At 42.5% G+C, this 27,499-nt stretch overlaps 2 protein-coding genes and 1 long non-coding RNA gene across 5 annotated transcripts in view; 1 reads left to right on the top strand and 2 right to left on the bottom strand.

Annotated features, from left to right (window-relative positions):
- On the bottom strand, positions 1 to 17,372 carry CHMP4C (charged multivesicular body protein 4C). Of its 2 annotated transcripts, XR_013840517.1 has the most exons (6): positions 17,065 to 17,372; positions 5,515 to 5,692; positions 4,048 to 4,156; positions 2,461 to 2,569; positions 869 to 2,063; positions 1 to 657 (listed from the first exon to the last, which is right to left on the bottom strand). XR_013840517.1 is itself a non-coding variant. In XM_079983210.1 (5 exons), exons 1-5 carry the CDS (start codon positions 17,258 to 17,260, stop codon positions 1,999 to 2,001), a joined length of 657 nt encoding a protein of 218 aa, XP_079839336.1. In that variant the 5' UTR covers positions 17,261 to 17,372; the 3' UTR covers positions 1 to 1,998. The 2 variants fall into 2 exon arrangements, 1 of the variants encoding a protein (XP_079839336.1); XM_079983210.1 differs by having other exon boundaries at positions 1 to 2,063.
- LOC307219769 overlaps positions 1 to 27,499 on the bottom strand; it is a 255,558-nt gene continuing 228,059 nt past the window's right edge. For both annotated transcript variants that reach the window (XR_013840533.1, XR_013840534.1), the window contains exon 2: positions 1 to 716. This is a non-coding gene — a long non-coding RNA (uncharacterized lncRNA). The remainder of the gene's footprint in view (positions 717 to 27,499) is intronic.
- ZFAND1 (zinc finger AN1-type containing 1) lies at positions 19,455 to 26,140 on the top strand. The gene is made up of 8 exons (XM_079983198.1): positions 19,455 to 19,578; positions 20,808 to 20,850; positions 21,833 to 21,872; positions 22,775 to 22,902; positions 22,991 to 23,082; positions 24,037 to 24,158; positions 25,574 to 25,729; positions 25,846 to 26,140. The coding sequence occupies exons 1-8, from the start codon at positions 19,524 to 19,526 to the stop codon at positions 26,014 to 26,016; spliced, it is 807 nt and encodes a 268-aa protein (XP_079839324.1). The 5' UTR covers positions 19,455 to 19,523; the 3' UTR covers positions 26,017 to 26,140.

Below are 27,499 nucleotides of genomic sequence, written 5' to 3'. Positions count from 1 at the left end.
TATTTTCAGACAATATATTTATTTGCACCTTCATTATCCAATTATCTGAAACCCAGCTCTGTTTCCCCCAGGTCAAAAAAAATGACCCCGTTTGAAATTTGGTACTTCAGGTTATATAAATTATTCCAATGTAAAGTGTTTCATTCAGGCAAAAAGGAAAAAAGAAAGGAACTGAACGAGTGTAAGGAGGACATTTCAAAAGCCACAACTTTAAAAACCTATTAAGATTCTCCATTTGATAATAGGCATGGCAATATGAAAGGTTCAGTGTTAAAAGAAAGCTAAGTGGGAAAAGGGAACAGAAGATTCTCGGCCATTCTCTGCCCACTATTCTCCAGCATGAAGTCAGCTCTTTGATTTAGTGGACTGCAACCTCCCTGCTAAAACGGTTTGATAAAATCAATTTTAAGTCTGCTGGTCACAAAACCAAACACCCATTATAAACTGGTTTCTCAGCTTGCCTGCCCCCCCCCCCCCATCAAACATGCTCCACTCAACTAACTACCTTTGTTGGCTAAAATTAACTCCATTTTAGCAATCAAACACACGAAAACTCTCTGGAATTTAGCCACTTATAGCAAGCCAAACTGTATCCAGCATTTTAGACTGCAGAGCTCTTCATGTGTTATGTGCCTATACAAGACCCAAGTTGTCTTTCTATATACAGTGGTACCTTGGGTTAAGTACTTAATTCGTTCCAGAGATCTGTTCTTAACCTGAAGCACCACTTTAGCTAATGGGGCCTCCTGCTGCTGCCGCACTGCTGGAGCACGCTTTCTGTTCTCATCCTGAAGCAAAGTTCTTAACCCAAGGTACTATTTCTGGGTTAGCGGAGTCTGTAACCTGAAGCGTCTGTAACTCGAGGTACCACTGTATACGCTTGACAAAGATAGTGTGCTAGTCTTTAAGGTGCCACGTCAGTCTTTGACTCTTCCATATAGGACGCCGAGTGAACAAGTAGCTACATGGAAGGAAGCTCCCATAGAAAGCAAAGAAATCCAACAGCACAAAATTATGGCAGGACTTAGACAAATATTTTCATGACACCCTGTAGGGATAGATGAATCTGCCAATTTTGGTGTCTCCCAGTTGTTGGTTTGTCAGATTTTAAAACAGGTTCATCATATTTCCAAATCGGTTTGTGAGGTTCTTCTGTTATACATATTTGTGAAGACGATTTGGCCTAATATGACACATTTTAATGTGAACTTTCTCTTAACAGACACATTTTTTTACACCTTTTGGTTGGAAAACTGCATTGCAAAATTCAGAAAAGTGCAAATATTGAAGGATAAGTGCATTTTGTGGCTTGTGTGTTGTTTGGGGAGGTGTGCATTAAAACAAAATCAAATTTCTCCTTCATCTCTACCTAGTGGGACCAAATGGACCACATATTCCAACAACTCCAAACTTGTTTGAAACTCTACAGAGGATGTTGCTCTATATTAGAAACATGCCTGCTCATACCATCCTCTGCAACAAACAGGGTTTGCAACCTGTACAAGCAAAAGTCAGTACGTACAAAAGAGGAAAAGCAACAGCCTGGGAGAGCTGCATATATCGGCTCTCAGCTTTGAATGTTTCTATGGAACAGAACCAATTAATTCAGGTAATAAGCATGAATGCCTGTACCTATACACAGAGCTTTCAGAGTCAAAGGATAATACTGTGTAGTAGTAATAGACTACCCCAGTCAATTTTCACCGGTAATATAAAAAAATAATCAGATTTCTTCTGTATGAAAAAAGAAATTCATATGAGGCTGCATCTGAAGAAGAAGGCACACTTCAAGTACAGGTCTTAAGTAATCCTGGCTCTCTTAAATATACAGACACACACACATATACATACATGTGTACATATACACATACATACAGACATAAAATCCCACCAGGGACCAATGCCGGACTGTATCAAACACAGCCATGCTCTGTGTAAAACAAAACACTGTTCCATAAACTTCTTCCATGGCATTTCCTGTAACCCTGTAGATTGCTGTTAAGAAGCCCATGCCGCGAGCTGCTGCATATCATCTTCATCCTCCACCCTTTTCCTTGAAGATGCTGTAACAAAAAGATGTTCAAGAACTGTTAGAATATAAAAACAAGGTACAAACATGATGACTCAATGGGAAGTCTTGGCCATGGCCATCCTGCACCCGATCCAAATTCTAATTATATCACTTGAAATACAAGACTCATCATCATGGAGGATGTCAATAGAAGGTACACACTAGAACTGCTCACAGAGTGCCAGGTAAGACCCAGGTCTTGGGTCTTGAACCTCATTGCTAAGAAAACCCTGTTCTTCACTTAGTGTATTCTGTCTCGATTCTTCCTGCTCATCCAATCAGAAATCTTGACAGTTTCAGGATATATATACTAAAATTTATTTCACCTGAATCATTCTATATCATATATCATTAGCAGACAGCTCAAAATAAGGGAAAAAAAGGTTTACCAGGATGGGAAGGCAGCGGCGTAGCTGGTACACTTGGTAGTCGAACATTTGCCATTTTACTATTGAGTTCTTCTTGCTCCAGTTCTTCCAGTTCTGCCAACAGCTCATCCTGAAAGTTTTTTTTTTTTAAAAAAAATGGAAGGTTATGTTTTGAGAAACAGGGTCCACTATCTCAAGAGACTAATAATGGCAGCCATGTAAACAGCCACTCGCCTAGTTGCCAGTAGCAAGTAAGTATCTGCTCCAGGCAATCAGACAGGGAAGCTTTATTAAACTGGAAACTGGGTTGTTGTCATGTCATGATTGGCATAGGTCAGAGGTGGGGAAACTGCGCCAGGGGCCAAATCTGGTCTGACAATTATTTGGCTCACAGGGCCACTGTCTCCATATCTCGTCCACCTGCTGCACACCTGATGTCATATGTTATAGCAGATGTGGGGCAGGTGGGGATACAACTGGATTGGCTGCTCGTGCAATTGATCCAAGCAGGAAGCATGATTTATGGCCCCATATGTCAGCTGATATACAGTGGTGCCTTGATTCTCAAACGTAATCCATTCTGGAAGTCCGTTCAACTTCCAAAACATTCAAAAACCAAGGCACAGCTTCCTATTGGTGCAGGCGCCCCAGAAACATTAGCTGACAACCGCATCGGACATTTGGCTTCCAAAAACCGTTTGAAAACCGGAACACTTACTTCCGGGTTTTCGGCATTTGGGAGCCGAAATGTTTGAGTACCAAGGTGTTCAAGAACCAAGGTTCCATTGTATGTGGGAAATGGACTAGTATTATAGTATTATTTTTGACTGTAGACTTATCTTCAGGACTCTACAATCAATTACAAATCAATGCACCACACCCATACGCACGTACAGAACTGTGCACACGTGGCCCAATGAGTGCGTGGGTGAAAATCTTCTGCAGTCTGACCTTTTGGTATGGTACGCTGCGCCAGGCATGATGAGCACGTGAATACCTCGTGCAATGTTGATGATTGGTCCACATAGCATAGCCTGATCGACTACGTGGCCTGATGTGATGGCATGATACCCATGTATGGTATTGTCTTTATCTGCCGGCTGATACAATGTTGTATTTTCCTTAGAGAGTATGTTTTACTGTTCATAATAAATGTTGGGCTCCAGCAGCCCTTGAGTCAGTTAGACTCCTTCAACCCATCTTGGCGTAAGACTGATTATTACTGATGACGAGCAGGTTCTCGTCACAGAACATTTTTGTAGTAGAGGCTTTCCTTTAGTTGAGATTCCTGCGTTGCAGGGGACTGGACTAGATGACTCTCAGGGTCCCATTCCAACACTACAATTCTATGATTCAAAGACCATTAAACTTCGCTGTGGTGTGCATTAACATGTCTCGCATATAGTTTTGAAAATTTTCTTCAGGGAAGTACTGAGTCCAATTTCCCACCATTTAAACTGTTATCTCCTCAGTCAACTGAGAACTGAAGTGCACTTAAAGACAGGTGTTAAGTGCTTGGCAACCAGCCTGACAAGATTTTATCGAGCATAAAATTAAGCAGTGATATTTAGTCTGCATCTAGTTTATGTCCTTAATTTCATTACCAACCTCATCAAAGTCATCACCAACTTTTCTGGTAAGAGCTTCTGTGATTTCCTGAGCGATATCTTGCTGTTCAGTGATATCTTGCATCATGTCGTCAATTTTGTCCAAGTCCCTGAAGAGACAAAGGTTGATTTAATGAACCTGTATACCACGCATGAACATTTTATAAAGTTACCAGGGTGGGACAGAAAACAGACAAAAACCACAGAAGTATCATGAAGCACCAAAGAACAGCAGAATAAAGAGCAGCAATAAAAACAAGCAGAAAATCTATAGAATTATAGAACTGTGGAGTTGAGAGGGACTCGAAAGATCATCTAGACCAGACATAGGCAAACTCGGCCCTCCAGATGTTTTCAGACTACAACTCCCATCATCTCTATCTAACAGGACCAGTGGTCAGGGATGATGGGAGTTGTAGTACCAAAACATCTGGGGGGATGAGATTGCCTATGCCTCATCTAGACCAACCCCCTGCAATGCAGCAATAGATGTTAAAAAGCCCAGGAAAATAACAGGTTCAGCTGGTGCCTAAGAGACTTTGGGTTGGAGTCAGACTTGGCACATCAGAGTTCTATTCACTATGAAGGAAGGGGCAAGATGATTTTTGCCTTTACTCTTTCCCCCTGCAGTGCCTGTTTCCCTCACCACCTCCACACACAAAAATCTCTTCTGAGCTGCTGGAGGACCATCCTGTTCAGCATCAAAGACGGCACAGGATCTCAGTCCCTTTAACTAGCAAAAGGGACACTGTGGATGCAGCCTTCCAGCTTAAGTGTAAGGCAAGCCTCCCTGGTGAGAAAATGCTATAAGGGCTGCCACAACATTGGACCCTCACCCTAGTCACCATGACGAATTTCAGAACACAGGCAGGTTGATGCGAGGGAAGAGGTTCCTTCTAGAACCCACATCCCAAGCCATGTAGGGCTAAGCACCAGCACTCCGAAGTGTGCTCTGAAACAGATGGTAGCTACCGGAGCTTTTTAAGCACAACTGAGATGTGTTTGCAATGACCAGTTAGTATCCTCGCCGCTGTAGCTGGGCAGTTTCCAAAGGCAGCCCCGCATACATTACACTGTAGTAGTCTAATACCACCAGAACATGAACTTGCTCGCTTGTTTTGTTTTAGAGTCATCCTTCCCCACACACAAAGAAATTGGCCATAACCTAAAATGGAAAGGAAGGACACCCTTGTAGCTCATCAGTTCAGCACATGCTTTGCACACCAGAATCTCAGCGCAGCAAGGACTACAGTGAGCAGCTAATCATGTTAATCTGGACTGCCACGGGGCCTGCAAAAACACCACAGGAGCCAAAAATACCACACTCAACCCCTAATGTCTACCCATAAAATCTTGCCACACCTGAGGATCTAACGAAAACAACAGCACAAACCAAAATAAACCCAATGGTAACCTTAACATTGAAGGGCATTTCCAATGGACAGTTGACAGTGTGTTTTCCACTTACATGTTTTCATGCACCTTTTTCATCGCTTGGGCTGCATAGCCCATGTTCTTGAACACTTCTGTGTTAGTGTAGGAATTTTCAAGGGCTTCGCGTTGGAATTCAATGGTGGAAAGGGTCCCATCGATTTGGGTCAACTGTTTCTCGTATCTCTTTTTCCTCTTCAGTGCCTGCAGTGCAGCTGTTGGTGTAACATGGAGAGGTTAGCAGGAGAGCTTTTCGTGATGCAGCTGTGGGGAACCTGTGGTCCTCCAGAAGCAGCTGGACTGCAACTCCCAGCAGCCCCCTGACCACAGTCAGACCCCCGACTGATGGGAGCTGGAGTCCAGCAATGTGTGAGAGGCCACAGGTTCCCCACCCCTGCCCTCCCACCAGATGTCAAAGAGAACAACAACTACCAGACTTTTAGAAGACATCTGAAGGCAGCCCTGTTTAGGGAAGCTTTTAATGATTGATGTATTACAGTATTTTAATATTTTTTTGGAAGCTGCCCAGAGTGGCTGGGGAAGCCCAGCCCGATGGGTGGGGTATAAATAATAAATTATTATTATTATTATTATTATTATTATTATTATTATTATTTACTAATGCAGTTCAAATGGAGCTGCTTCACACCAAATAAGGCAGAGTAGCAGATAAAAATAAAGAAAGGAAGAGGGCTTAGGAATCCATCAGGCCACAAGAAAACCCAGGGTCCCTCCATAGCTTTCAAGAGGCAACACAATCTATATGAGGAAAATGAGGCAACAACATTCTAAGGGATAAAATATTGTCAAGATAAAAGCAAGATGTTGATATTTCGGAGATAAGATACAAAAAGCACACACCTGGGACACTTTCTCCTCTACTGCAGAGGCACATTCCAGAGAAAGAAACAACTAATTCCACATTACCAGTAGGGCTTTCTGGCATTCACATCTCGAAATCTGTCTCAATAGAAATTGGTTACAAAGCAAAGGAGGAGGAGGAGGGCATAAATAAATGGTGTTCAGTTGGGAAAAGTGGGAAAATCCCCTTGGATGAATGCAAGACTTGTGAATTGTGGCTATTTGTTTTGTTTTCTGCTTTGTGAGTGTTTCCGCCCCAAAGCTTTACTTAAATCAGGTATTAGGGTCTCTACAAAAGGGCACAATTTAAGGATTCCAGAGATCATGCAGTTCCTTCCACTGTATTTCTTGGACAAGGTCCCCTGCCCTAAATGGCCCATCCTTTTATGAAGGATGCAACCGCCACATCAAAACACAAGCAGAGTGGTAGGAATTGGTTCATCAGCTTTGGCAAAGCTAGGTATCAGTAGCCCTATTAAGTCATTGTATGAACACTAGGACGGTGTGCCCGGAATCTGCTTTAACCAGAATCTGCCACAGATGTTGCAAATTCTGTATTTCTAGCACTGCTTCCAGAATGGAACTTGTCAGGACAAATCCATGGAAGTATGATCAAAATAATTCCAGGGAATAAAACTAATTACAAATTCTTTAAAATTGGTCCCAGCCCTGCTGCCCCCAATTTGTTATCTGCAAAATTACACATTTGGAAAAACAGCAGGGAGACTGAAAGAAGCTACAGCCTTAAAAAAAACCAAAAAAACTGACGGGGGAAGGGGAGCAAATATTTTAGACTGCTTTTTTTCTTTAAAAATGTCTAGGGGTACTCTCATTTTGACTCGAGAAAATCACCATTTTATAGTTCAAATTGGGGAAAATAAACACAGTAAATGGACAAAAGTACAAAGATTCACAAAATGTTTAGGGTCTGAGTATCCCCAGAAAAAAAGCACTGATTTTAGAACACCCTGTGTATCCACTGATCTGTTCTCTGAAACAAAGTGAAACTCTGAGCAGTATTGTACTTTGAACTTAGTGCCACTCAGGAAACTGGGAGTGTCTCACAGAATAATACAGCTCTGCTGCTGTATTTGTTAAGGAGGCTGGTGAGGAAAAAGATCAGCCTTAATTCATTTCCTTAATGCGATCTACTGACAATGAAATGCTTAGAGATTTCACTGGAATGTGAAGTCAGTGGTGGGGGAGAAAAGTAACTGCTGCATTCAACCCAAACGAAGTTGTTGAGCAGCAGGTGTGCATAAACAGAACAGGGATTTCTTTGGTTCATTGTGGCCAAAATAAGAGGATTCCATGCTTCAAGGACGACCCAGTTCAACCAGTCCAACAACTGCAGCATGGAATGAGTTCATGCCAGGAAACTCCATAAGAATCTGAACAGCTAGTGCCTTTATAATACGAATTTTTAGGAAGACAGAATCCATTCCCTTTAGCTTTATCATATGTACAGTCATTTTTACAAATGGGTAAAGGTAAAGGTAAAGGGACCCCTGACCGTTAGGTCCTGTCGTGACCGACTCTGGGGTTGCGGCGCTCATCTCGCTTTACTGGCCGAGGGAGCTGGCGTACAGCTTCCGGGTCATGTGGCCAGCATGACTAAGCCACATCTGGCAAACCAGAGCAGTGCACGGAAACGCCATTTACCTTCCCGCCAGAGTGGTACCTATTTATCTACTTGCACTTTGACGTGCTTTCGAACTGCTAGGTTGGCAGGAGCAGGGGCCGAGCAACAGGAGCTCACGCCGTCACGGGGATTTGAACTGCCGACCTTCTGATCAGCAAGTCCTAGACTCTGTGGTTTAACCCACAGCGCCACCCGCATCCCTCTACAAATGGGTAGATTTATCCAAATAAAAACATATAGTCATAGATATATGTCTTTGGATCATACGAATCCCCTTAAGCCAGTGGGGAACCTGTGGCCCTCCAGACTACAACTCTCATCTTTCTTGACCAACAGCCATGCTGGCTGAGCCTGATAGCAGTTGGAGTCCAACAAGGACTGGGCAGCTATAGGTTCCTCATTCCTGCCTCCACAGACATTTTAAAAACTCATGAAATTCGAAATCCAAAACATCCTAAAACAGAGGCTGCTCCCTTCAGCTTGATCCTGAATTGCATACAGATAAATATATGAAACCATTATGCTGTTATACCCCCAAAAAAATTCTTCTCAGCCTTCTAAAGACTGTATGGCCCCATCCAGTCAGAAATCTAGACAGTTTCAGAATATATATGCAATATATAATGTAATCCCCCAAATAATAATAAAAAATACATTATATTGTATTTATAACTGGTTGTCAGAATGCCCCAGGTGAATTAAAGGAAAATAAAAAGTAGACATAGGACTGCCAATTGCAGAGGTGTGAAAGACTGACAGACACCCTGGAAAGTCAGAGTCCGAGCCTCTGTCTTGTCTGTTTCACAACAGTGGATAAGACAGGCTCAAGAATCTGGCTTATCAGTACAACCATTTATTTATTAATTGGCAAATGCACATTTGTTGTTTACTGTACAGTCAATATAACCTAACCTGATGGTTTCACAATATTGGAGAGTAACTTACTTCACAGACAAGATATTCTGAAAGACCAGAAAAGAAGGTTCCCATTCCAAAGATTTCAGAAACAGAAGAAAGCCAGAGAAGAAAAAGAGAGTAATCTGAGGAAATAAACATAACATCACAGGTCGCAAGACTATATAGATTTATCTTTAGTTATTTATTTTTTACTTTAAGAGTGCGGCGATTTTAAAGAGTGACAATTTCAAAATTGCAGTAGGAAGAGAAATATCAAGGGTAGAGTTTGATATTGGATACTTCTCTAATTACAGAAGTATTCATTTGGTACAACAGTTGTATTCGAAAAATAAAAGGAAAACTTCCTTTAGAGAAAGAAAATACAGCAAGCGTACAGTCTAGTAAGGCAGAGGCTACAGTTGCAGACACAAAACTGTACCCTTCAAACTAAAATGTAGAAGCAAATGGAAACACAATGAATTCTCCACCAATCATTAAACCACAATTATTTCCACAAAACTCAATGATCATGGCGTAACAACAGGCAGGATTCCAAAAAGTTCTGTTCCCCAGCAGCTATTTGTCAATTTTTTACTAGCTACAGCACACACACACACACACACACACACACACACCAGAGGTTCCCCAATCTACTGGAGCAGGAATGAGGGGGTTTATTGGTGTGGAGAGGGTAAAGAACAAAAGCAACTACAGAAAGAAAAAGTTATTTCACATGAATAGGGCTCTACTCATGATTTGTTGGGATTTACTTTAATACATTTACAGTGGTACCTCTGGTTACGAACTTAATTCGTTCTGGAGGTCTGTTCTTAACCTGAGGTACCACTTTAGCTAATGGGGCCTCCCGCTGATGCCACACCACCACCACACGATTTCTGTTCTCATCCTGGGGCAAAGTTCTTAACCTGAGGTACTACTTCCGGGTTAGCAGAGTCTGTAACCCAAAGTATTTGTAACCTGAGGTGTTTAAATTTCTATTAACACCCTTCTCATCTGACGATCACAGGTCCATTTACAACATAAAAACACAGTAAAAAAGATAAGAAAAAGAGACTGTATAAATTTAAACTGAGTTTAATTTTTGTGAATCCAAAGAAGAGTATTAGTACATGGTTGTTTTCATTTTTGTCAAATTAAGAGTGTGTATATTATGTACGTTATTTATGAATTTCAATAAAGTTATGTTAAAATAAAAAACAACAACATAAAAAACACAAAAATACATGACATAGTAACAAACAAAAACAATACCCCCTCCCACAAAATATCAACAGGCTTAGATCACATTCCTTTTCTTTCTTTCTTTCTTTCTTTCTTTCTTTCTTTCTTTCTTTCTTGTAACAGGTAAAAATAGTCTGTCAATTCAGTTTACACTCACATGTTGGCAAGGGCTACTTATGAGTGGAGGAAAAACTGATTACTTGGTGTTAAAGCATCTGCTTTGCATCTGGTTCAGTCTCCAGCATCTCCAAGCAGGGCAGGGAAAGACCCTTTGCCTGTCATCTTAGAGAGCAGTTGCCAGTCAGTGAAGACAATACTGAGCTGGATGGACTAAGGCAGCTTCCTATGTCTACTTCTGATACAGCCCATCTCATATGCGACAAAATGAAGCAATGCGAGCATGTTCAGTATAAACTTAGGGGAGAAAGTTAACCCTGGCATTTGTAACCAATGAAATGAGAAGGTGTCAACCCTGTATAAAGATAATATGTTTTTAAGCAAATCTCACAGAGCTTCCTTTACCACAGTTCCAATAAACTCAATATTTACACTTAAAACAAGTAGATCATACCATTTGACAAATATTTATCCTTAGGGCTCTTAACTCATGTGTCAGGACTAGGAGGTGCTGACTTTGTACACCTCATGTGGACTGCTGCTGGATCAGTTCTGGAGTTGATTAATGGCTTAAAGACATTCATACTAAAGGAGAACTGATTATGGCTCTTGAGTTGTGGCTTAAGGACAACTCTAAGGAACTAAGCCCTGTTTTCTCTTGGCATGAGATTAGAAATTCAGACAAAGTTTCCCAGTTGAAGTTATTACACAGGGTAACCTACTGTGTTACAAGAATAGCAGGAGCAGATCTGAGCCACTCCTGTTCTGAAGAAGGTGCTTTTTTCTTATAAAATTCTCTGGAAGTTATAAAACAATTCTCTCAGTGGGTGAATCCGTCCATTATGGTTTTTCATTTTTCCAATCTTAAATTCAGTTCTTCACATTTCCAACTCAGTTTTCAATTAAAAAGAAAAAAATCCTCATGAAAATCCATCAACATTTTAGTACTTTTCCTGACAAAACAAATGAAGCAGCATTTTAATCAGGAAAGCAATCAAGAAGAAAGGCTTAATTCCCTTCCCCCCAGGACCATGATGGCCTCACTCTTAAGTCCCCCTCCCCACCAGTGGGCTGCTAATTTGACTTTTACAGACTACAGCAAATCCTGGTGATGGATCTCCTGCTTCAAATCGAATGTGGTTCTTATGCACCAATGCATCAAATCTTGGGGAGAACCAATTGTGCATTTTATAATAAGAAATTCATAAGCTATTGCCTCTTTTCATATTTTGTAGTTTGAAAATGAAGCTTAGGAAGCAACTTCCTAGAAGACTGGAACAAAGCGGTATTTGGGATATTTATGGGTGCACGTCAGCCTCGCAATGGTGTTCTTAATAACATGTCGCTAGGCTTGTTCTACAGTAACATGAAACATTTGCATCATTGCCTGACTCTTACATTGCCCAACCTCAAGTAACAACAGTCAAGACGGCTAAGTCAAACACATGGAATGCGGATCACCATCATGAGACACTCAAAACACCACCAGCAGTACATACATTTTAATTATCTATTACCAGCCCCCCAGGCTTGTTCTTTTAATCCCATACTTCAACTTTACCAACAACTTGCTATGCATCTTCCAGACAAAAGTGTTGCTACATTTTCTGAGCAAATATCAACTAATAATATTTGGTGCAAGGAAAAATATTTTGTTGGAAAATATGCCCATTGCTTTATGCGATTATTTTCTAATAACCTAAAGGACTTCAAATATCTAAAGGGCTGTCCCATGGAAGATGGAGCAAGCTTGTTTTCTCCTGCTCTGGAGGCTAAAGGTAAAGGTAAAGGTAAAGGTACCCCTGCCCATACGGGCCAGTCTTGACAGACTCTGGGGTTGTGCGCCCATCTCACTCAAGAGGCCAGGGGCCAGCACTGTCCGGAGACACTTCCGGGTCACGTGGCCAGCGTGACATCGCTGCTCTGGCGAGCCAGAGCCGCACACGGAAACGCCGTTTACCTTCCCGCTGGTAAGCGGTCCCTATTTATCTACTTGCACCCAGAGGTGCTTTTGAACTGCTAGGTTGGCAGGCGCTGGGACCGAGCAGCGGGAGCGCACCCCGCCGCAGGGATTCGAACCGCCGACCTTTCGATCGGCAAGCCCTAGGCGCTGAGGCTTTAACCCACAGCGCCACCTGCGTCCCTGGAGGCTAGGACCCACCAAACCAATGGATTCAAGTAACAAGAAAGGAGATTCGAACTTAAGCAACAGAAAGACCTTTCTGATAGTAAGAGATGTTCGGCAGTGGAACGGACTCCCATGAGAGGTGGTGGACTCTCCTTCCTTGCCTTGAAGGTTCTTAAGCAGAGATTGGATGGTCATCTGTCATGGATGCTTTAGTTGAGATACCTGCATTGCATGAGGTTTGACTAGTTGACCCTCAGTATCCCATGCAACTCTACAATTCCATAATCCTATGATCTGGTTGTCATGGACATCTACCGCATATAGGTTGATATAATTAGTGACAACAATCCTTCTAAGCCTGTGCCACTCTATGAAAATTTATTTTTCTGGATTACTTTATTTATTTAGTAAATAGCCTCAAAAGGGTATCCAAGTTTGGGCTTTGTAGCCTCAAGAGGCTATTCAAGCGGCTTACAAAAGATTTACACAATGCAATTATATTCAAAGGGTGAGGACCACTTGTGCTGAATTGCTTGTGCAATTGATTTCTGCTTGTACAAAAATCCCCTTGAGCACTTGAGAAGCCTCTGCAGCAGGCTGAGGACAAGCAGGGACTGCAGAGGGAAGGAGGAATGGGAATGGGGAGAGTGGGGTTATTGGTTTGTGGCAGTTTTGTTGTTGTTGTTCTTATGTATTTTGTGTTTTTACCTTATATTTTAATGTTAACCGCCCTGAGGTCTATGGATGAAGAGCAGTAAACAAACAAACAAACACATGGAAACCACAATGTCCCCATGATTGCCACAATCCCTGAATCCAACAACAATCAAGACAAGAGCTAGAGGCTGCAGAGGCATCAGCTAAGGACCCAGATCACATTCAGAGCTCTGAGCTAACTGCTGGAGATCCAGGGAACTCTGTAATTGAGGTGGGCAGATAGAACTAGCAGGACCAAACCCTGGACCCTCATGGGTGCTTTCCCAGAGGAACCAGATGCCTCCCATTACACCAGTCCAGCAACTAGCCCTGTGCAGAGCTTATCTGAGGTCCAGGGCCAGAGTCTTGTTCTTGGCATGACAGCATAAGTCTGGTAGGCCCCTGGCTGGGGCCCCCAAACAGCTTAGCCCTCTAAGGCATGGGGCAAGTGTACCCAGCTGCTCCACCACTCTGCACAAGCTTCGCAGAGACACAAGGAGGACATCAGTAGGGAGGCTAGGGAATAGAGGAGGAATGGCCGCCGCCAGGCCCAGGCCCTTTAAGCCTCTGAAGTTCTCCATGAGACGGTGGAGCCTAGAGGAAGTAGTCTGTTTTCTCAGAGTTATTTATGGTTCTGCAACTTTTGAGGATAGGGAGGGAGAGGGTGGGTGGGTGGGTGGGTGGGTGGAACCTAGCCTATTGTACAAGGGTAAAATTCACAGTCGCTGCTCTGCCCCACTTTTGCCTCTGGCCCTGCCCTCTGTTGACATTTGGCTCCCATAAAGGTTTCTCAGAAGGAAACGTGGTTTCCCATCCCAGCCCTATAGCTAACATTTCAACTCAAAGGTTTTTTTTATCTGCAATGTGTTCTTAAGCAGTTTCTCATCACAAAATTATTATCCCCATATTCCTCTTTCTATTACACATGGAAGCATATTGTGCTTGTGGAAGCATCACAAAAGCCTAATGGGCCAAGGTTTGATAGATTATGTGGAAAGCTGTAGAAAAACCAGTGTTTATATATTATTGAGTTCTGAAAGACGACTATGTCTGCATAACTTTAAAGGCTGTTCCAACAACAAAACTGCAGGTGCCAACTCTGTCTTTGTTCCCTGGCTCCCTTTCTGTAAGTACAACAAAAGTTTTCTTATCTACAGCTCACACATCAGGGTAGGTTTCCTTGACCCACTTCCTAGCTAAAACCCTTTGTGAAATCTCTGCATTTTTATATTCTTGTTTCACAAAACAACGGTACAGACATTGTACCGTTCAAACATTCTATCTATCAAACATTGCTTTGATATCAGTCTAAATTAAAGCACTCTTGGTCAAGATAAGGCAGAGTATTGGGCGATTGTTATTGTTACTTTTCTTTTACATAATCAAGAATAAATCTTAGGTTTTCAGTGTTGCTTGTATGCTGTCTGAATCCATTCAACTGCCCTTGCCTTTCCTTTGCAATTATACCATGATCTACCAAGCATGCCCACAACATGGTCTTCAAACAATTCTATTGTCACCAGACTATTGCACAACCACAAGCTGCTCTCATTTCATTGATGTTGCAGTACTATACCCATTTACCCATTGTACTCATAGTTTTGAGTAGAAGTGTATAGGATTGCATTGTAAGACTGTGGTCAAAAGAGATATTTGAGAATCAAGGCTTTCTGATAGAATTCACCAGCCGCAAACATCTACAGGCTAACAGTTTCACCTAGGTAACCATAACCAATAGAAGCACATAGCTTTTGTGGTTAGCTTGGAAGATCAGCCTACCTGTGCAAGAGACTGCATTCGCTGACGTGGGCGGCAGCTTTGCAACTGCCCTTCATCCTCATCCTCTCCCTCCCTCTTGCCACTGTTGACCTCTAACTCCACGTTGGGCAAAAGATTCCTGCATTGCAAGAGGTTGCACGACTAGACAACCCTTGTGGTCCCTTCCAACACTACAATTCTATGATTCTATGACAACAAATGTTTAGATTGCTTCATGCCAGTTTCTGATGTAGCAATGCTTGTTCAGAAGTAAAACCCCACAGAGTTCAATGAGGTTAACTCCAAAGAAACTACAGTATGTAGTGGCCTGCCCAAGTTCCCTTTATATTGAAGGTTGAAAGGGGAGCACTCTCACAAACCAGAAAGCCATTCTTCCAAAGTACTGTTATATAAATCTCAAACACACCTACATGACTTCATCCAGCTATTTTTATTGGCTAGCTAGGGTGGGTCTACGGATGCAGGCAAAAGAAACTCTGAAATTACTGTGTACAGTTCTAATTCTAACTAAGATTCTAGCCAAACAATAAAGACCAACAACAAATCTAAGAATATACTTCACTTCAGCACAGACCACACAATCATCTTCCGTTTATTTTTGTAACAGTTTATGCAGCAACTCAAAAAAACCCTAGTTGCGCAATACCGTAGAATTACAGTAGATACAATAAAAAAGTCACTAATATGCAATTATTTCGTACATTTAGAACTACTCATAGTGATGGAATATTTTAGAAACTGAAAACAATTATATATGATAGTTGCAAATGAGCTCTAGTGCCACTGCAATCTTAGCCTTCAGCCCATTTGGATAGGGTGATGTGCAATTCAAAGGATGTTTACTCAGAAGGAAGTCCTGCTACATATAATGAAATTTACTCTCTGGCAAGTCTGTTCAGGATTACAGCCCAAATACAGGACTAACAACCCAAAATGTAGAAGTGGTGTGGTCCCTTATAATACATATTGCAAGGTATCATTTTTTGGATATGAAAGTATCTTTAAAACAATCTGCTTCTGCAGACCTTTGAAAACTAATTTTAATGATTGTTCTTGTTGTATATTTACTTATTAAACTAACAAAGACCAAAGTAACAAACTTTCTAGTGGGTATAAAGTTCACATTGTGATGCAGTGTGATTAGGAAATAAGAGGCTGTATACAAAGATAGTATCATATAGACACAGTTTAGGGGGGTCATTATTGTGGAAATGGGTTCTCTAGGAAATGGGTGTGAGAGCAGCATAGGTAGAATTTCTAGGGAACAAGCATCCTAGCTTGGCAACAGGAAAAGACATCACTTTTGTATAGGAAATAATGTATGTGTACATCCTGCACTCAGTTGTCACGGGGTATGATTGCAAAGAAGAATGGGAAGGAGCTTGTACTGGGAGGGAGCAACAGCCAATTATGCCTTCTGAGTCAAAACCCAATGCACTATTTAGTTACTAAGATGCATACTCCACCTTTCAAGGCAAAACAACTCTCCAAGACAGCTTACAAAAACAAAACAAAACAAAGATTTAAATTAGTAAAGGTAAAGGGACCCCTGACCATTAGGTCCAGTCGTGACTGACTCTGGGGTTGCGGCGCTCATCTCGCTTTACTGGCTGAGGGAGCCGGCGTACAGCTTCCAGGTCATGTGGCGAACCAGAGCAGCGCACGGAAACGCCGTTTACCTTCCTGCCGGAGCGGTACCTATTTATCTACTTGCACTCTGACATTCCAAAAACCAAGTAATAGGCAGCAGCAGAATATATCAACATAAACAGGAAAATGTAAAAGGCAGATACAAATGCAAAACTATTTAGCACACACTAATTTAGGGAGCTGTTTTGGACGACAACTCCCATGGGATCTAGGCAGCATGGAAATGGTCAGGAATGACAGGACGTGTAGTCCAGAGCTTCAAGAGGGAACCAGGTTTAAAGAAATGCAATACATTTCAGTAACCAAGCTGAAACTGCCTCTGGTGCAATACACTTTATGACACAGCTGCCTTCTTCGGTCTCTCCACTCCACACACAACAGAATCGACGATTACATTCCTAAAGGGTGGGAAGCGAGAGAGCCGTAACCGCCAAACCGACCATGTTTGGGGCGAAAGCGTTTGCACTCTGCACGTGTTCAGAGGCACCGCTTCCTAAAAGCGCCTCCCCCACAAAGTTTGGCCAACTTGACCCTGAAATCGTGCCTTTTAAGGCCTGAGCCGGGCCCAAGCTCACCTCGCTTGTCTCGGGTGCCGTGTTTCTTGGCCAGCGCCAGCTCCTTTTGGATCCTCGCCTCCAGATACTCCTGCTTCTTGGTCAGCATCTCCTCGGTCTCCCGCAGCCGGGCTAAAGCCTCCTGCGGGCTCGGGCCCCCTTTGCCTTTCCCCTTGGCGCCTCCTCCGCCCTTGAAAAACTTGTGGATCTTGCTCATCTTCGCCCCGCCGAGGACCGGCCGCCTTTGCCAGGGATACGATCGCGCCTCCTCGACGCCCCTAACTCCCCACCCGCGGAGCTCTTCCCTAGAAAACAAGCCCAGAGAAACGCCAGGAGGGGAAGGAAGTGGCTGCTGTTGCGGCGGCTCCCGAGGCCGACGGCCGAGCCACGTGACCCACACGTACCTGCGACAGGTGTTGCCACCTGGGGAACGTGCGGCGCCAGCGGAGAGGCTCTTCTCCAACGGGAGCCCCAGCAGGAAGAGCCAGCCAAGCGGTGGGACAGCCGCTGCACTCTGCACATGCTCGCCAGCGCCCTCGTTCTCATTCCTTCCCTACATTCCTGGGTTGAGCAGTGATTCGTTTGGGGCTTTATCAGGTGTCAAAGAAATAAACTATCTGAAGTTTAGAAGACATCTGATAGCAGGCCTGTTTAGGGAAGTTTTTAATGAATGATGTTTTTATGTATTTTTAATCTTTTGTTGGAAGCCGCCCAGAATGGCTGGGGAAACCCAACCAGATGGGCAGGGTATAAATAACTTCTTCTTCTTCTTCTTCTTCTTCTTCTTCTTCTTCTTCTTCTTCTTCTTCTTCTTCTTCTTATTATTATTATTATTATTATTATTATTATTGGTACCTCTGGTTGCAAATAGGATCCGTTTTGGAGGCCCATCCGCAACATGAAAAGAACGCAACCTGAAGCACTGTATGCGCAGGTGCACGGCTTGATTTGCTGCTTGTGCACATGCGCGAAGCACGATTTAGCACTTCTGCGCATGCGCGAGTGGCGAAACCCAGAAGTAACCCTTTCCGGTACTTTCGGGTCATGGTGGGACGTAACCTGAAAGAACGTAACATGAAGCGGATGTAACATGAGGTATGACTGTATTATATCAGAGCCGGGTTGAAAACTTGGGAAACCTTAAGAGCCTCTTGGTACCTAAATGCAAATAAGACTATTATTATTATTATTATTATTAGCCTGGATGGTTGGTTAGAGTGTGGTACTGATAATGACAAGGTTGTAGGTTCAATCCCCATATGGGACAACTGCATATTCCTGCACTGCAAGGGGTTGGACTAGATGATCCTTAGGGCTCCTCCCAACTCTATAATTTTATGATAAGCTTTCATGGGTTGCTGTCCATCAGAATTGAGGCTGGTCAACGTTATTCGCATTTTACAGATTTTTAAGGTTTGACCCCCACCCAACCCCCAAATTGTTGCATTAGGAAGGATCTGGATTCGGGAACCAGAGATGGAAATCCAGCAGGATGGTTTAATATTGCTTTATACGGAATACCTAGTTTACGCGATTCTTGCTTCGTTGAGGGGTACAATGAATCCAGCGTTATGTTAGAAAAAACTGAAAATAAACGTAAATATCCAGCAATATTAAGGATACCAAGACACAAGACACAAGATACCATGACATCTTGCTTTAGTCATAAAGCTTACAATAGGCATGACTACCAAACAGCGTGCCTTGATTAATCCTTCGCTTTACATGTATAGATTCAAAAACCAAAGAGATCCCTCGGTAATTAATGTGTCATTTTAAATTGCAATGGCAAGGAAGATTCCTACTGATCAACGGTGGTCATGAGAGCAGTTATGTCATGAACCTTGTCATGAGTCACCGCGTGTACCTGCAATGATTGACAGCACAGTGCAAAGTATGCTTGCTCAGAAGTAAAACCCTCACATCTAGTGGGGTTTAAGGTAGACTCTAAGTTATAGTTACTTAACTGGAAGCAACCCTCACTGAAATAATTGGGCTCTTACTAATAATAATGCAAAACTAGACATACCTACTCAGAGGTAAAGCCCATTAAGTTTACTCCTGGGTAAGTGATATAGTAGTAATTTATACTGGAAGGTCTCTGGAAGTTTTTAAGAACTTTAAAACAAAATAAAAAGTAGAATATAAAACCATTTTTTAAAATTGCGGTTGCAAATCTACGCACGTTTACCTAGGAGTAAGTCCCATGGAAACGGGCAAGACTTAAATAAGAGTAAATGCGCTGTGCGCGCGCACACACACCAAAAAAACTACATCAGAAAGGGGGCAGACGTCACGTGACAGCGGGTAGGCGCGGCTCCTACACAGAGCCCGGCCCACCTTTCTCTCAAGCTCCGCCTCTTCGATGACGCCCAATGGGCGGTCTTTGGGATACCACGGCTCGGGGTAGGAGGAGCCGAATTTATCCTTTTAGAGCCGCCGGAACATGGTGGCGGGGCGCGCATGCGTCGTGCACCAACATGGCGGAACTGGAGATTGGACAGCACTGTGAAGTGGAGGACTGCGGGCAGCTTGGTAAGGAGCCCTTGAGCGGCAGGGCAGACCATGGGACTCTCCGTGGCGGGGGAGGGGGAAGTGCATCTTCATGGTGCCACTTCTGAGTCTCAGGTTTAAGCTCTGAGGGGCGAGTTGGAATTGGACGAAGAAGCACCACCATGGAGATTCGAGGGTAGAGCGGCTTCATGCTCCTACCCTTCCGGAAGTGTAGACTAATATACTGTTCTGCCCCTTTTTGCTTCTGTGGGTGTGGAAGGCAAAGGGGAGGAGATAGTTGACAGTAACCAAATTAAGGGGCGTGGCTCTTTCCAGAAGTGGGCGTGGACTGTTGCTTGGTAGCCAGTGGAGTTTAGCCAGGACTCTGGTTATCACTGAAGGCAAAAAGGTGTTTATCCTGTGGCCGATTTGCTTAGATAGAAAAGGACATGCGCTAGAGCTCACACCTGCCAGGCCAAGTGTGTGTGTATGTATAGGAGAGTAATTATCTTTTATTTAAGTTTTATTTTATGGTCTTATCACAAAACGTAGCTTGCACTCAATATAAAACCCTTTAATCAAGAATGGCCAGTCCTAGTGTTTTATTAAAGGAAGTTGGAGAATTACAGCAAATCAGTCCGCCAGTTTTTCTGGCCTTTGCAGATGCAGGACGGACTTCGCAGCAAGGAGATGGCTAGTCCGCGCCCGAGCAAAAGTTATACATTCTTTATACACAAAGCAGCATGTGTCATTTCGCTTGACCCAAACCTTACAGATAGCTCCCCTTTCTGGGCTCACAGCCCAGCACTCCAAGCCCACAGATAAAGATAACAGCAAAGCCAGCCAATTAGCTTATATAAAAGCAAGTGAATGTAAACATATATGAGCTCATTGCTACGACAACCTCCAGTTAACTCTGAGGTTATCGTGACTACCAAGATGGCATTAGCAAAGCTTCCAGAACAGTTCAGCTTCAGTTCAGCACAGGTGTTGATTGACATATGAGATTATCTGTCTTATTTTTGTCACTGTCTTATTATTGCGCCTGATATGAATTTATTTAAATCACTTCTACAATGCTTTACATTTCCAAAAACAGCTCTCTACAACCTCTCTTAAAAGATCAAATGAAATATTACAAAATACCTACACACAAAAATTACAAATGAAAGTGAGATACAATAAAGATTTGCGTTTAAAACAACACGAGTAACCTAAACAGAAAAGTAAAATATCAAAAATTCATTTGAGTGTTATCTTTTTCATTTTAGATTTTCTCCCCTTTGTTTGTGATGGCTGCTCAGGAGTCTTCTGGTAAGAAAGAATTTATGCTACAATCCTGACTCCCCAGATATACCACATCCTAATTTCTCCCTGCAGGCATATCCTTCCCCACACTTTAAACTGACATAGATGACTTGACCCAGGCATATTTATTTATGGGTGCTGAGGGATAGCCTTCTGGCTTAAGTCAAACCAGCAAAAGCAATGTCAGAGTAAATGCCCCAAAGGGCATGTCAAGGGTGAGAATGGGAGTGGTGAAGTGAAGTGAGAAGGATAGACAAAGTTGCACTGCATCCTAACTCACTTTGTTCACTGGTCTTGCCCACAAAGCTCAGTATAACATATCAAAAAATGCAGGTGTAACTAAATTCACCCCATGGGAGACAATGGAAGGGCAGAAAATGAAAGCTTACACTGTCACCCACAATCTGGTCTTGATCCACTGGCCAGGAGCAGTTAGGATGCAGGAGATGCACTGTCTTAACTGCCTTCTGGAATATCTGTCTGTTTAGGATTGCTCTGCTCTTCTTATTTGTATAGCACCATTGTGGCACTTAAAAGAAACAAAAGAACAGTAATATATATGAAATAGTCCCAACCCTGAGGAAGTTAAAATCTGTAGTTGAATCAGGGATGGAGAACCTGTCACCCTTGAGATGCTGTTAGATTCTCAGCTCCCATCAGCCCAGCCAAAATGACCTCTGGTCAGGGCTGGTGGAAGTTATAATCTAGTTATATCTGGAAGGCTACAAGTTCACCATCCCTAATTCAGACATTTGGATGGATGGGCTGGGAAACAACATAGCTAACAAATAAACAGAGAGAAGAGAGGAATGAGCAAAAATATGCATGTTTATTATGTATTTTTAAAGCTTTGTTCAATTGAAGCTGTAGCGTTCTTGATTAGTTTTGCTGAGATAACTTTTCAGAAAAAATGTGCCGAGTCTTTTTTTGTTCTCCTGTTAATTCACACACTAATGATGTGTTGGTATTTATTTTTTGTAATTTTAAGTCTTCAGCACAGAAGTCGGGCTGCACATGGTTGTTCTGAGGTAAGTTGATAATTTTTAATCATCTGTAGCATTCAACACCTCTGGAATATTTTAGTTAACAGTGAAGTTCCCTTAAGCTCATTCTGAATAATTTTGCAAGCAATGCTTTGTAAGTTTTCGTTCAGCAATTCACATGATCTTTTTGCCAAATTATGTTTTAATTGTATGCTTGTAAATCACCTTGAGACTTAGGTGAATGGCTTGGCTTAGCATGTCATCCAAACCAGAGTTTGTGGTTTAGCTCTCCCAGAGAAACCACAAGCCATAATGCACAAGACAAACCTTGGTTACAGCTTGTGGTTCATCTGAAAACAGCTAAACCACAAGCCTGGGTTCAGATGGCATGCTAAAGCAAGACATGGCTTAGCTAAGTGCAGGGCAGCACCAAAATAAGTGTGCTGGAACAAAGCAGCTGTGATCTCTTCCAGAGTCTGCAAGCTCTCATGTTCACCCTGACCCATAATATGTCTTAGCATGTCATGCAAACCAGACCATTCTCTGCCTTTTCCCCCTAGGTTGCTTAGAGAGTATTTATTATTTACCTTAAGTTGTGAATTGGTTGCTTTTAGTTGCTATTATTCTTTTATGGTGTCCTTTTTCCTGCTTATAAGTTACTGATAAATCATAGGCATTTTAGTGTACATGAGCACTTCTTTTAGATTAATGGCTTCTATTAGTTCATTAGGAGTAACTTCCTGGACATATTTTATTTTACTCAGTCTCTTTCCACCTGGCATTTGGCAAAAGTGGTATTGTATTAAGAACACAATATCCTCTCTCTTTATTAAGAGATAGCTACTAAATAGCTGTGATGCATGATGGAGAAAATGCCTGGTTATGTTTCAGTAGAACTCAGGATGTATATTTGTAAGTAACATGAATTTCCTTTGAAATCGTCTTAGGCAAATCTAAAAAGTGGGGAGGTGAAACCAGATCACCACAAATCTTTCTTGTGCACATATAAAGGTTGTGATGGAAAAGAACTTGTACCTGTGTTGTGCCCTTCCTGTGAAAAGCAGTTTTGCTTTCGGTGAGCAAATTAATTAAGCAACCTCACTCCTCGTTATTCATTAGATTGTAGACTAACTACTGAGAGTTTCTTCATCTATTGTTTTCAGTCACCGCCATGAACTGGACCATGAATGTGAAAAATTGGAAATCCCTAAACCTCGCATGGCTGTTACCCAGCAGCTTGTTAAAGATATTGTAGGTAGGTACAGTAAGACTTGCTAAAAATACAGTTTTCTGCTGCAGAATGTATGTGACTGTATGTAGACTCCTCCTTTCCTGTTGTGGGGACATATTGAAGAAACAGGGTAGCATTGGAGCCAGTAGATAAAGCACCCCTGGAATGCCCCATTTTACTTTTATTGCTATTGGAACACTGACAGCACAGGTTTCTACACCCATGGTAGTAAGACTTCTTAGGGCAGCCTTCCTTTGCTCACAGACCTCCCTCTCCATGGCCGAGGCGGAGATCTACTACAGTCCCTAGGATGCCTTTTCAGGGGCCATAGGATTGTGCGCTTAATAAGGTTTCTGATACAGAAAGAGGATAAGAGAGGCTATGTTTTTCATATTTCATATTGTGTCCTGAAAGTAAGGCTGGGTCCTGCAACAACCATCTCCTTGCTACAATTCCTAAAAGTAATTGACTTGTCCTATTTTTCTGTGTACTTGAGCTATGTCTGGGTCTACTTCCTATGAGACTTAAGTGGAAATCCTTTGCAGGAATAAGTCGTTCTGTTTTTCTAACGGCAAACTGCAACTTCCTAATGCTAAAATACTAGCAAGAACCCCTTTCATTCCCACAAGTTCTCAACTGTAATTGAGCAGTAATTTTTTTATTGCATGAAACCATCCCTGAGACAGGCCTGTGGGATCAAGTTGGTTCCTTCAAATCTGAGCTCCCCTAAACATCTTTAGTTCTATATATTGGTGTGGCCCATTCGCAGTGACACATGTTGATTACTGGCAAGCATATAGTACTCAGAGGTCAGAAAAAAGGTTCCATCCTATGTACACAAGCAAGAGAAGGCTGCACGTTGTTCCAGTGCACCAGTTGTGAAGAAGCTTTAACATTCATGCTGGTGCATATTTCATTTTTAGCAAAATGAGAGGGACTGGTGATAGCTACTAAAATGAGTCCATGCATAAATCTCAGATTCTAAGAAAGAAGCCACAGTGAGTAAAAGAGGCAGAGGAGCAAAGAACAGCGAAACAGCAGCAAAGGTGGCCCTAATGAAACTGAAAATGCATGCATCTGGGGATAAGTCCTTGGTGCAGGTGAGTCACGTTCATTTGTCTCTAAACACCATACCTGTTTGTAGTTACTCCCATATTTAGTGAAGCAAGTTATTTCTGTACTTCTGCTATTGTGTTTGTTCAGGGTTTTCTAAAGTGGAATGCAAGTGTAGGAGAGTGTTGTCTACTACACTGTCCTTGTAGAGCAATTTAAATAACTGCAGGACCTGAAGGAAAGAGCAATGAAGCCCCATTAGTAAAATCTTCCTCCCACAGGGACTGTACATGCAGCAGCTTTGTATATTAAACTCTGTACAAATGTAAAGTACGGTATAGGATGGAAACACCTGGAATTGTGGGGAGAGTGAGGTAAGTGGATTCTAGATTGCTGCTGGATAGTTTTAGTGAATTTGTATCCTTGTCAGCTGAGATCCTCAAAGCTCTCAATAACATTCAACTAATATTTGTATTTTATTTTTATTTATTAAATTTTCAAACCGCCCCACCCCATATCTTTTTTTTTTTTTAGTTTCAATCTTTATTGAAAGTTCAAAAGGTACATAACCATACATGTACCAACATGGTGAGACACAAAAAGAGAGAGAGAGAAACAGAACCCATGCAGAAGGGAAAACAAAAGGAGGGGGGGGACCCAAAACTGTATATTTTACAAGTTTGTTATTGTGCTTCACCAGATCTTAACCTATTACAGTATTTGTAAGAATGGATTCCGAATATCATTGAATATATCCATGGCAAGTCTGCATTTATATGCAAGTTGTTCATATGTTGCATGTTTGTACAAGTCGTCGATCCAATCGTAGAAGGGAGCCACATTTTTATTTTTCCAACTCATTAGTATCAGTCTTTTTGCTATGGTAAGGGCATGGAGAGTCCATTTGTATTGTCTTTTTGTGAGATTCCATGTGCTGGGTTCAAGAGGATATTTTGCTCTGTAAATGTAAAGTGGTTCCGTACAGTTCTGTTGATGGTTAGTTACCTTCTGCCAAAAGTCTTTCCATATCAGACAATGAAAAAACATCTTTTAAAGAAGCATTATCCCTATTAACCCACCCCTATACCTGTAGATCTCAGGATGATTCGCAACATAAAATCACAATGTAAAAAACAGAAAATACATAATAAAAACAAAAACATCCCAATAACCCCCTCTTTCTACAACACATTTTTAAAGCTAATAAAAATGAAATGAAACCATCCCAGCTAGAGCGAGAGTAGGGACCTGATGTTTTCTTTGCCTGCCTGTCTCATGAACAGCTGGTGGTAGTGGCATTGGGGAGGGGACATTCTGTGTATGTTGTTTTTTACAATTGGAGGATATGATGTTGTTTTTTTACCTTTTCTCTCTGGTTTACCTGACCTTGATTCTTTGTAGAGTTCCTTTCTGAGGAGTATGTTCCTTTCTAAAGCTGCATCAATGCCATTTTCTATTGCAGACAGAGAGAATCTACTTCCAAGTGTTTTTACCTAAAGAGAGTAAGGAGAAAAGCAAACCCATGTTCTTTAGTAGTAACTGGAGCATTGGTAAAGTAATAGATTTTGCCGCTTCCTTAGCAAACCTTAAGAATGATAACAACAAAACCACAGCTAAGGTAAATCAACTACAGCAACTATTTTTTATCGTTCAATTATTTTTTAATTGCTTTGGAGAGGAGAGCTGTGAAATAACAACAAGGTATTCCCCCCCCCCCCTTCTCTGGATTTTCAGAAATTACGACTCTGCCACCCGGCATCTGGAGAAGCTTTGCCTTTGGACCAGACACTAGCATCTTGGATAAGCAACAGAGAATCCCCACTAAATAATGGTGGAAATGTGATCTTGGAATATCTTGATAATGAAGTCCAGTTTCTAGAAAATGCAACTTCATATATAGAGTAGTTGTGAAAAACACTCTGCATGTCAGGCCTAACAAAAAACAGAGTCTGTTTATAGTTTCATCATGTGTTATTTTTATCACCTACATGAAGAGATTTAATAAATTCTGATTTATGTCCATCTCAAAGTAGTCCAAGGAATTACTCATAAATGCATGCTCCTCAGTTGATGCCTTTTAGGGCAAGGGGTGAACTAGAGCTTGTGCAAGCCCTGCCCCCCAATTTAATTATAATGCTGAAATGATCGTTGATTGTCAAAGGAGTCCTTTAATTACAGCTGTTATGTCACTGGCAGCACGTTCAGATCTCAAGATTCTTGCTAAAAGCAAAGAGAATGTCATAAGAGTCAAGTTTTCGCACTGGCGCCACAAACAGCTACACACACACCCTCTGCCACACAATCGCCTTTGGCTGCACTCCAGATGCAGCTGATGTTTGTCCATAGCTGTCAACCTTCCCCTTTTTTGCGTGAAATTCCCTTATTCCAGCGCTGCTTCCCGCTGCTATCCCGGATTGTTAGATATCTCGTAGACTGTCCCCGGGACAGGTGAGGCTGCTGATCTCTTATTTTCAAATCTGAACCCTTATTTTCGAGGCTGCTGATCCCTTATTTTCAAATCTGATCCGTTATTTTCGAGGCTGCTGATCCCTTATTTTCAAATCTGAAAGTTGACAGCTGTGTGTTTGTCCCGCTTTCCCTCCCAGCTGGCGTCTAAACAGTATGTATAAGCTCCCGCCCCCAAGAAACATCAGAACGCTTGTATGGCGCTAGCCAGCTTGTTACTAACTCCGGCACAATCACAGTGATGGGACCAAAGGGCTGGCTTCCTTCCTTGCTCCGTGATTCTCATTCCCTGCCCCCCCCCCCGCTCCTGTGTGTTAACTCCTTCCCTTCCTTGCTTCTCTCTCTCTCTCTCTCTCTCTCTCTCTGGCAGCATCCCATTCCACCCCACTGTCAGCGCTGAGTGCAGCGGAGGCGGAAGGGCAGCATCTCCCTCACGTCCCCCCAGGAGCGCAGCGATCGACCTGTGATCGACCATAATCAGTCTCAGGTTCCCCTAGTCATCGCGATCGACGTATATATGTAGCGCTGGGGTCACACAACAAAGCGGTTGCTGAAGTCAGCTGCAAACGTGCCATCAGTAATAACTGTAAAAAAATAGACTAAAACTGAACCAGCTAAGCATCACATAGCCTGTTAGAGCTTGGTGTGCCAATATCTGCCTGCCTTCCCATTAAAGAGAATAATAAATACCAGAAACCTCACAAAAAGAAACCACCCCGCCCCAAACATGTCAGCAAAGCCTTGCAAGACAAAAGGGAATTAAAGCGGGAAGCTCCCTTTGCAGGGAACCCGCCCGTCGCAAGTCGCTGTCTCCGTGCGTGTGTCCGTCCCCTCCCCGCTGGTCCTCCAAATGCCGCTGAACCTCAACTCCCATAAGCCTTAGCGAGCCCGGAGCATGTTGGGAGTTGTAGTCCAGCATCAG

The sequence above is a fragment of the Podarcis cretensis genome (genome assembly GCF_951804945.1).
Source record: "Podarcis cretensis genome assembly, chromosome: 7".
Taxonomy (NCBI): domain Eukaryota; kingdom Metazoa; phylum Chordata; class Lepidosauria; order Squamata; family Lacertidae; genus Podarcis; species Podarcis cretensis.
Note: the sequence above shows the minus strand (reverse complement) of the source record. Positions and strands in the feature narration are given on the sequence as shown.

Coding starts and splice junctions, on each gene's coding strand:
- ZFAND1 (XM_079983198.1), top strand. CDS start 19,524: ATGGCGGAACTGGAGATTGGACAGCACTGTGAAGTGGAGGACTGCGGG. Junction 19,579..20,807: donor GGAGGACTGCGGGCAGCTTG/GTAAGGAGCCCT, acceptor TTTTCATTTTAG/ATTTTCTCCCCTTTGTTTGT. Junction 20,851..21,832: donor GGCTGCTCAGGAGTCTTCTG/GTAAGAAAGAAT, acceptor TGTAATTTTAAG/TCTTCAGCACAGAAGTCGGG.
- CHMP4C (XM_079983210.1), bottom strand. CDS start 17,260: ATGAGCAAGATCCACAAGTTTTTCAAGGGCGGAGGAGGCGCCAAGGGG. Junction 5,693..17,064: donor CGGCACCCGAGACAAGCGAG/GTGAGCTTGGGC, acceptor TTACACCAACAG/CTGCACTGCAGGCACTGAAG. Junction 2,570..4,047: donor TTGGTGATGACTTTGATGAG/GTTGGTAATGAA, acceptor AAAAACTTTCAG/GATGAGCTGTTGGCAGAACT.